Source organism: Brachypodium distachyon, chromosome 4, assembly GCF_000005505.3.
Source record: "Brachypodium distachyon strain Bd21 chromosome 4, Brachypodium_distachyon_v3.0, whole genome shotgun sequence".
In the NCBI taxonomy this organism is placed as follows: Eukaryota; Viridiplantae; Streptophyta; class Magnoliopsida; order Poales; family Poaceae; genus Brachypodium; species Brachypodium distachyon.
Genome location: NC_016134.3, coordinates 43,672,649 through 43,682,812, shown reverse-complemented (window position 1 = coordinate 43,682,812; position 10,164 = coordinate 43,672,649). Strand labels below are relative to the sequence as shown.

The 10,164-nt window shown below is 43.6% G+C and overlaps 1 protein-coding gene across 1 annotated transcript; it reads right to left on the bottom strand.

Moving 5' to 3' along the window:
* Nucleotides 1-64: 64 nt before the first annotated feature.
* LOC100837736 (oxysterol-binding protein-related protein 1D) lies at nt 65-8,425 on the bottom strand. Its single transcript, XM_003578663.4, has 8 exons — nt 7,705-8,425; nt 6,932-7,288; nt 6,200-6,284; nt 5,510-5,961; nt 3,173-3,328; nt 2,753-3,061; nt 1,271-1,615; nt 65-615 (listed from the first exon to the last, which is right to left on the bottom strand). Exons 1-8 carry the CDS (start codon nt 8,098-8,100, stop codon nt 451-453), a joined length of 2,265 nt encoding a protein of 754 aa, XP_003578711.1. The 5' UTR covers nt 8,101-8,425; the 3' UTR covers nt 65-450.
* Between the last annotated feature and the right edge of the window lie 1,739 nt (nt 8,426-10,164).

Genomic DNA, 10,164 nt, shown 5'->3' with positions numbered 1-10,164 from the left:
TAAATTTGAGTTAAGAGTACTACATTAATTTTATATCTCCAACATGCATCAGATGACAGTCAGATTGTTTTTTCCCTGAAAAGGAGGAGTGAATCACTATATCTCTGTAGTAAGATATCCCTTTAACTACATTAATTCTCCAAAATGAGAAGTACTCAAAATTGACAGGCTTGTAACCAAAGGTACACCTCAAAGCATGCCCGATGTACATGTAGACTCCAAAAACAAAGAATTGTTTCAAAAATCAGGATGCCATTTGAGCCCACAACTGAATTTTGCATTCCCACATAATCCCATCATGTGTTCACCAGTACATTTTGGCTACCTGAAACCACCAGTAAGTCGGCATATCTTGACATTGTTTCATTATGTATATGGCAGCCGGTAAATATTTCTGTAAAGAAATGTGGATAGAACTACCACGAAAGGGATCACAAGGCAGCGCTATAGCTACGACCACCCAGGCAATGTACTGCTCTGGCCGAATATTTCCGGGATCCCGTCCCAGTTTCCCTTCTCCCGAGCTTCCCAATAACCCCCAACATAACAGTAGCTGTCATCCTCGTCCTTCCTGAACCACCTTGGTTGCCATCCTTTCTCTTGTAATCTTCGAGCCTGCAAATATTAACGGTTACAGCCTTACAGGTGAAGCACACGCAGGAGCAAAAGGAATCCCAGCAAAGACATGAACTTGGTAGTAAACACAAGTAATCTGACGTCAAGTATAGTAAGAACAAAGTTAGCAGTTCTTCAGTGTTGTGAATGTGAATAATTAGCTGTCTTATACGCATGGAAAATAAGTTAATAAGTTACATGTATGGGGGAAAACATGTGGTGCCCTTGATTCACCTCATGGCCATATAAGGTACACATGAAATTTTCCATGAGTCGGAATTGTGAGCAACAAACTAAACTTTTAGTCACCTGAACAAAATCAAATTTAATAAGCTGGGCCTGTATTTGCTGGTTGCTAAAACAAATCCGGAAGACCACCTAGCAAGTTATATGTTTTCATAATCAGATCATAAACATTACTAATTAAGTGGCAGCATCAGATCTGCAGAACAATTCGTAACTGCTTTATTCATGATAATAATGAATTCAAAATACATAACAGGTGACACTTTCAAACCCACAACTCTAAATTACTAGCTGTGGTACGGACCCAGATATGACGGGAACTTACTCATATGATGATGCTATGACAGACAAAGGTCAGAAGCTAAAACATATTAACAAAGATCAAATTAAACATATAATGCTGGAATACCTGTCGTTGAAGTTGTTCAAGCCTAAGTTTCTCTGAATTTGCCATCTCATATTCACCATTTTCCAGATGCCTCTGATCAGGCCTTAGGCGAGAATCGGTAGGAGGCAGCTTCGTCAACATGTGAGGTGCCAATTCATTTAAAGAAATTGCGAATGGAGAAAGGTTGTATCGTGTTTGGTTCATAGACTTGTCTCTTTCCCACAAAAGAACTGCTTCTGACATTGGGTCATACCACTTGGGTTTTGCACTTGGGTCCCCAAGCACATAATACATAGCCTCATCCCATTTTCCAATTAACATGGCTACTTTTTGTCCAGTCCTATTATCTTGTACAAATCCATGCACCTGCACGGTTGATCCAAATTATTTAAGAAGCTGGCCCTATGTATGTCCAAATATATTTGTGAAAATGCAAACACGGTACTGATGACAGGCAGCCTATCCATGAATTTCACCCCCAAGGGGTAAGAATCAGCAAATACATAGTACATATGTAGCTCTATTTCTAGTCATTGTGTGTCTTCTTTAAGGATGCCAGCCACTTGTTATCAACGGGAGTACACATAAAATTTGTTGAACTTTAGTCCGCAATTTCTATTTGATGACCCATTCCCCTTTATCATGTTTATTTGGCGCACTCCTCTCCCCCGTTCCATTCCCTCCTCTTTTACAGAGCACAAGAGAAAAACTAGAAAGAGTGTGTTAAAAGGTAGGCAGACACCCCCACCTCATGGAGTCATGGTACTTACCCTGAGCAGCTGCCAAGCAGCAACGATCATGGGCTATGCCCTTGGTTGCTGCGGCCCTCAGATACAAAACAAGGCCTCCAACTGCGGTGCCCTAGGTTACCACCCTCTCTCCCAACCCTAGTTGTCACCTGGTGCCTACGCTAGCACCCTAGGCAAATGCAGGCCCTAGCAGGCTTGGCAGGCATGAGAACATTTCGGAGCGAATGAAAAGAAAAGAAATACATGGTGTAATTGCTAAGAAGGCTTCTGATGCGGCAGGTGGTGAATGGAGACTCCATCCAGCCCAAAGAACATGTCACTTCCATGTTCATACTGGTCAAACTTTCTAGCTTTGAACACTATAAAAAATATCTAGATTCTGAACAGGACAATGTATAGCTCTAGTTGTCCTTAAACCTATTTCCACAATATACAAGTTTATAAATCCAACATATTCCATTCGATACTGTAAAGGATGGATTCTGGGATTGCACAAAGCCCAACAGAATAATTATAGTTTCACTGAAGTTAGTACAAATAAAAGTGCTGCTTTGCCATCATAAGAATTATTTATCATGTTATTGAAACAGAACTTGCAGCTATAACGATATCTGACATCCTAACTGGGTAGATAATTTTTTAAAGTGTCTCTTTCAGAAAGTAAAGGACAGAGACATTTAAGAGGCGTCTTATTGCACAGCTATCTAAATTATGTGTGATACAAATTTATTTTATATTGGAACTACAGATTTACCTGGTGTGGATTCCGATCAATTATCGATAATTCTTTGAATTTAAGCTTGCAAGAGTAATGGCCACTTCCCTTGATGCGCATTGTGCCATAGTGGTCACAGTAGATCTTCCCTATTATGATATTGTATATGGAAGTAGTCACTTTACTCCACTGGAATGTTTCCCCGTCATCAAATTGGAGAGTTAGAACACCTATTGGATCAAGCTGGATGGATCGACCCCAAAACTTTCCTTTCAGATTCGAATCACCCCAAAATTTCCAGCCTCTACCATCACAGTGACATGCAACAACCATCGGGTGGTGACTGACCTGAAATAAACAGAACTTAAAATAAGAACAGGTTTCTAAAAAAAGCAATGTCATGAACAAGGATAACACTATTCGGAAATAACTCATAATGTTTTCAAATAATCACACAACCTTCTCAGAGAAAAAACGAAGTCCTTTATCTGGGTAATCAGCTTCATATGTTTCGCCAAGTAGAGGATTGAAGGGTTTGCATTGCCGACCTTCTGTTGAAGCATAGCTTGATACTGCAAAAGCCGCAACATGAAGTATCCTCATCAAGCTGTCACCCTGTATTGTATTAACCAAGAATTGGTTTGTTACAAAACACAACAGATAAGTATCGAGTGCAAAGTACCCTTAGGGCAAAAGGTTAAGTCATTAAGAGGGCAGAAAGCTAGGAATACTATCTGCCATATTCAGTAACCTGGAAATAATCACAACTAAATATGGTATGTTACTAAAATCAAATATTTTGCTCATAATTTTTGTCAGAATAGAGGATATGCAAAACATTACATGTTGTCCAATGAGACAAAAGGAAAAGACCAAGATATGCAATATGCAGAAGGTGATACAAAGAAAACATCAACTTAAGAAAATACTACTTCAGAATTTAGAATGAACTACAGGAGATGTACACTTTTTGTCCATCAACTCTTGTTAGTAAACTCAAATTAGACTCCGGAAAGAGTTGACGGATAACTATTTATAAGGCAGACGATCTTCTAACATCAGCCCAAAAAAGAGTTAGCAAAATGATAAATCAGCAACAGTTCCTCTAAGATTAGATTTTGATGCAGGTTCAGGTGCATTGATCACATATGAAATATGAATGGTTCAGATGGATACAGCACTAAGAACTCTACAGAACAATAAAGCTGAGTGATACCTACTGTCTAATATACAAATGATTGATATGGAAATAACAGCACAAACTGTAGAAAATAATGAATGTTCCTAGAATAAACCATATACCTGCCCAACTATTCGAGTCCTTTAAATATATCATCCGTTCGTGTGGAACAACATACTAAGCAATCATTGTTCTAAATGCGATCAATAAATAAGCTGAATGTGGCAAATGTTTCAATGATTACTAGTTTCTGCATCACATTTAACACTTCCGCCTATATCACATCAAACTTCATGACAAACACGGACTGCTATGGGACACTTCAGGACATGTACGAGATACATCAAATATAATAACAAATAACTGCATATTAATGTTTGAAAATCGACTTGCATTAATTTATATGGTTTCAAATATGCCAATTCCATTGTACCAAGTAAATGAAATAAGCTATTGTTTCCCAGAAAAACATTGATCCAACTGTCACGTGCTCACATGAAAAACATTGATCCATGCTACAAAGAAAACTAAAGGTGCAAAACTTTGTCACGCGCTCACATGGAGACAGCTCTATAGCAGTACATCTAGCTATAAGCCTTTAACTCGGAGTAGCTGACTAGTCAAGGTTAAGGTTTCTGATATTTAGATATGCATAGACCCAAAAAAGTTACCTATGACACAACTATAATTCTAACGCCACATACAGTCAAGATTCAAAAAAGCACTAGATAGGCATTTTAGTCAGCGCCTAGTATCTGCATAGCCATGTCAGAGGAGAGGGCAAGGTCGCTACGGCGGGTGAGCTCAGATGAACACATGGCTCTAAAGTAGCACCACATCTAGCTAACCAAGGGTCTCAGACATAACCAAGGCTAAGGTTTTTGACACTTAGATAAGCAAATCTACCCATGATACAACTATAATTCTAATGCCACATATGCTCAAGGTTCAAAACAGCGCTAGTCGGGCATTTACCCAGAGCCTTATATCTGCACAGCCAGATCATAGGAGAGGGTGAGGTCACTATGGAGGGAAGACAATGAAGGATAGAGGCATGTATGGGCTTTAACCATATGGAAACTGGAAATCCTAGCACCACAGCTTATAAGCCGCTGCCTCAGATCTGCTCTGTTGCTTCCACACCAACATCAGCATCGCAACGCCGACGCCCCTCCGCATCAACACAACTAGTGACGCCTCTGCTCCAAAACCAACACCGCTGGAACCACCTGATATCCTTCCTTGCAGAATCAACGCCTCTCCACCACTGGAGGACCTCGTTGGCTGCCTAGACCACAACCTAGAGCCAAAATGGACAACAGATCTCCACAATCCACATACACTCCTATAGTCATGTTGTAGGTCAGATAAATTCCATAACAGGCAGGATCAAGCATTCAAGTCCCAAAGGGAAAATGAAGCAACTATCTTGTCAACAAGAAATGATGCACAGAAGCAACTATAAAAGTACAGAGCTAAACTATCTAACACTGACAAAAACAATGTCAACTCAAAAGCTGGGAAAATGAAGTGTATGGACAATAATAAATGGAGCAGAAGTATTTTGCATCAATGAACGAATTATACGGAGAGGTGGGCTGACTTATCAACTATACCTGCTTTCCCCACTGTAGTGCATTGTCAACCAAGTAAGAGTACTCCAGATCCTCAAAACACTTTTGCAAAGAAGACAGAGGCTCATTGAAATAAACAGGCAGACAAACACCCGACAGATCCTTCCCTATATTTTCTTTAATTATTGACCATAATCCTACAGGCTTCTCTTTCTCCTTTGGCTCCGGCAACTTATCTCGACGTTTAACAAAGGGGTACTGAATAGATTTGACAGTACTCACAGTGGAGTCTCTAATATATTCTAATCCACTGCAGCCATTTGTCAGAAGTTCCCTTCTTCGAGAAGAAGCACTTCGTAGAGACTCTACAGACAGAAAATCTCTTGTATCAAAGTATGTCACTTCATCTTCATCAGATTCAACGTCTGCAACTTGGCTTGCAGTGTCAGGATCAGATTCGCTTCCACTCCCTCCTGATAATACTGAATGGAAATCTGCACATTCAACAATGCAGTCAAAAATTAGCTGAAAGTGCATGAAATAACCATAAAAAAAATTAGCACTACAAAAGGATTTATAATGTGAATTGCTTTAAGTGGTATAACTGATATGATGTGGCTAGAAATAAAGTTAAGAATAATTTTATCAAAATAGATAGATTCAGGTTTGAAAAACAAAAGAGCAAGCTAGATCCCAAAATAGATATAATATGATGAAGATGAAACTACTGACCACTATATCTGCCATTGGTGTAACCATGCGCTTCCCGCTCTTTTGTTTCATGTACAACCGTTCTCTCCAGCTCAACTTTCTCTGTCTACCCAAAGAAATGGACCTTAGTCCTTAAGTTTACGGCAAAACAGATTGTCACTTCAAAACAAATAAAATTATGCAGAAGAAAGAGAACTTTATATGGAGCTACCAACAATGTGCAGCTTATACAATTGAAGTGTGCCTTACGACTCAACCACTAATTCATACTTCCATAACACAACTAATTATTTCAGATTAAGCCATAAAACTGTCCTATGCTGCAAACCAATGTTTTTCAATATACAAAACTAAAAGTAATTAACCACAGCTAACTGGATTCCAATGAATCAGAAGGAATTTAAATGAATCTCACGTTTACTCAAAGGATTCTATATCCACCATTCATGTTCGCAAGATGTTCCAGACCATCCGTAAAATTTCCATGGATATAGTACTGTATTCAGGGTGCGACCATGTAACAAACAGACAGAAACTGGTAATGGTGATATATACCAAGCAATTAAGACCATCAATTAGAAGAGCCCTCCTAGTATGCCCATGCCAAAATAGTATGTGATGTGAAGCACCAACCATTGGACTGGTTTTGTGTGCAAAAAGGATAAATACCTTTCCTATTGCTGGAATCTGGAAATTGCATTACGAAAAGCATGGGAAAACCAATAGAAAGTACAGAACATCGTCTTAAACTACCTCAAGTTGCCGGAGCCGGTCTACCAAAACAGAATGCTGCTGCTGCTGAGACTTCATCTGGTTGTGCAGCTCCAGCAGCTCAGTCGTCATAATAGATTCGCATTCCTTGACCACAGTTTCATTCAGCCCCTCCTGAAGCAGCCGCACCCTCAGCTTCTCAGTGGACAATGCAATATCTGCCACCGGACCAAAATCGTTGCTTGTCAACGACCGCGGGAAGCGATCTTTCGCCGACAGCAAAGACTCTACCCATGCATTCCTGTCCTCCTCAGTTTCACACCTCAAGTGTAACGTCTTAGTTCCACTGAATATATACAACCTCTTATCATCAGACTTGCTTGCACGGATTGATGAAACCTGAACAGCAAATCAGGAAATTCCTTTACATTTAAGCAATGTTGGTATTGTTCCCTCTAGCATTCCGCCAAATCATCCCCATAATCCCATAATAACGGCAAATTCACCAGCACTAAACTAAATTATCTGCCGAAGGCACATCTATGACCGACCACTTTGACCATGACCACGCATCTTCCCCATCACATCTCATCAATTGCAAAAGGCAAAACGAAAACTTAAAAATACTCATCGCAAAATTTTAAGCCGTAAACTAAACACATCTACCCCACTGGGAATACAATACTCCATGTACCAATCATTACCGAAGCAACGGCGGTTCAAAAATCTCACTTCCAGAAACCGCAACCCCACGTATGAACAAACCAAATCTAATCTAGCGGGGTGAGCCGAAACAAACCGAGCTGTAACCGTACCTTGAGGTGTATCTCCCCAAAGGGCTTCCACTGCTTCCCGGCCGCAGCGGCATCCTCCCTTGCACGCCGCAGCGCGTCGCCCTCCCCGATCACCCTCGCCGTCGACGCCGACGAATCTCCATTCCCCGCTCCGCCCGCGCCGCCGCCGCGAAGCTTGTAGTAGGAGAGGACCCCGTCCTCGAGCACGAACCACCTCGACCGCCACCCCTTCCCGTAGTTGACCCACTTGTGCAGCACCCCGGCAACGGCCGCGCCCGCTTCCGGCTGCGGCGGGGCCGCCGCCTCTGGCTGCGGCGGCGGCGGCGGCGTCGGGGCCGCGGCGAGGATGCGGGGCCGGTGGTGGTACTCGGCGGCGTGGTCGAGCGACACGGGCGCGATGCAGCAGAGCGGATTCATGGGGTTAACGAAGCCAAACCCGGAGAGCGCTAGGCGGTGGATCGGTCGGTCGGTCGCCTCAGGAGGATCCTCCCGCGCCGGCCGCGGCTAGGGTTAGCGAGGCCATGGAAAGCGCAGCAGCATTCCCGCCCGCCGCAGCGCGCAGAGATGGTGGTGCGGTGCAGTGGAGTAATGGGGAGCGAAGCGGTGTTTTGATGGCGATTAATAATAGCGACGGCGGCAGGCAGCGGCAGCAGGATGATGACGATGCGGCAGAAGTCAGAAAGATATTGGAGCGCGGAGGATAGATGCAGACAGACAACAACAACAGAGGGGAGAGAGAGTGTACTCTAGCCAGAGTAGGAGGGGGAAAGGAAGGAAAGCGGAATAATTTCGGTGCCGGGGGAGATGGGAGGTTGGAGAGGTGGACCCCTGGCTAACACTGACATGTGGGGACTCTGGGTTGTGCGGGCCTACCTGCCAGAGTGAGTGGGTACAGGAGAGCGGTTGACGATGGAGAGGAGCGATGTGGTCATGTGGGAGACCGTTGGGTGCTGACGTGTAGGACAGGCAGGAGCGTTGGTGTCCACGTGTCGGTGAGATTTGTATTTATTTTGGGAGATTTGATTCTGATATCGATCTCAGATTTCTTTCTTTCTTTTTTCTGGCCAAGAATTCGAGAATACCGTCAACTTTTCTTTGAAACAAAAAAAAAACTGCCGACTTCAATTTATTTTTTTGAGAGAAGCCTTCGACTTAATGGCACTCCCAGCCCAGTGTCTCTACTAGAGGGCCTCTAGGGCCAGCCAGGCCCATCAGCTTCAAGAAACCCAACCCGCGCAGCCGCAGCCACTGAGCAGACTGGGCCGAGCGGCCCAAGGCCTAGGAACTAGACTGGAGTAGTAGCGAGACGTGAAGGATGGAGACCGTGTCCAGATTCCAGAACGATCAGGCACGGGAGCTGCTTCTTCTTCTTCTTCTTCCCCACGATTCTTCTCTCTTTCCTTGGACCCCCAATTCCTCTAGCGCTTGTAACCGAACTGTGAATTCCTGAGACTATATGCCACTGCTTCCAGATCGAGCGTTATCATCATCCACATTCCAGGGAAAATAGCTTTCTCAGCTTAACCAGAATATGGTTCTCAGGTACAATGAAAGTGCCTCAATCAAATCAGTGATCTGTTGCAACGAACTTGGGACATGGACGAGACTAGCAACTCTTAGCATGTTCTTTGTTCTGAAACTAAAATGAAGAAACTGAGCATTATATACTACAGTACTCCACATGAAGTAAATTATTTACTCCCTCCGCCCAACAAAAAATATCTCAAGTTTGTCGAAATTTGGATGTATCTAGACATAAATTAGTGTATAAATGCATTCAAATTTAGTCAAAGTTGCTAGATTTGCGATAAAATAACCATGCTGAATGATTCTCGGAGCATTGCCAAATTCCATCGACATTCAGCTAATTGACATATACTGGAGTACGTATTATACAGAGTACAGACAACTAAATCCAACAGAGAACGACACTAGTAGGAGTAACTACGCCAAGACTTCCAGTCTCCAGATGACCCTGAACTAAAAGCAACTGCTACCATAACGCTAGTCGCTAGAAGACGAGCATTACAACACTTCCCCTAAACATGATCATAACCCAACAAGTTAAACCAACAGTGAACAGCCGATTAAGCGACTGACGAACGTACTAACGATCCTTGCCGAAGACCTCCCGGCTAAGCCGCTCGAGCTGCCTCTCGTACTGGTCCTTCTGCGCGTCCGTGTAGCCGGAGACGTCGACGCCTATAAGATCCGTGTACTTCTTCAGGCTCCGCATCTGCGCCCGGTCCCTGGCCACCTGCAGCGGGAGCTCCTTCTGCCTGGCCCGGCACTCGTCCCTCTGCGCCTCCATCTGCCGCCGCTGCTCGGGCGTGGCCCCGCGGAGCAGCTCCGCCACCACCAGGTCCTCCATCCGCTCATCCATCGGGTCGTCGATGAGGGAGTCCAAGAGGAGGACGTCCGTGTCGAGGCTGCGGCTGCTGCTGTTGCCGTCGCTGTCGCTGCCGCCGCCGCCGATGGAGA

Bases quoted from the DNA above. Each gene is read 5' to 3' on its own strand.
- LOC100837736 (XM_003578663.4), bottom strand. From the start codon at position 8,100: ATGAATCCGCTCTGCTGCATCGCGCCCGTGTCGCTCGACCACGCCGCC. The intron at 6,285-6,931 runs GTAGTTTAAGAC...TTCTTTGGGTAG, and splicing joins ACCGGCTCCGGCAACTTGAG to ACAGAGAAAGTTGAGCTGGA. The intron at 616-1,270 runs GTATTCCAGCAT...TAATATTTGCAG, and splicing joins TTGAACAACTTCAACGACAG to GCTCGAAGATTACAAGAGAA.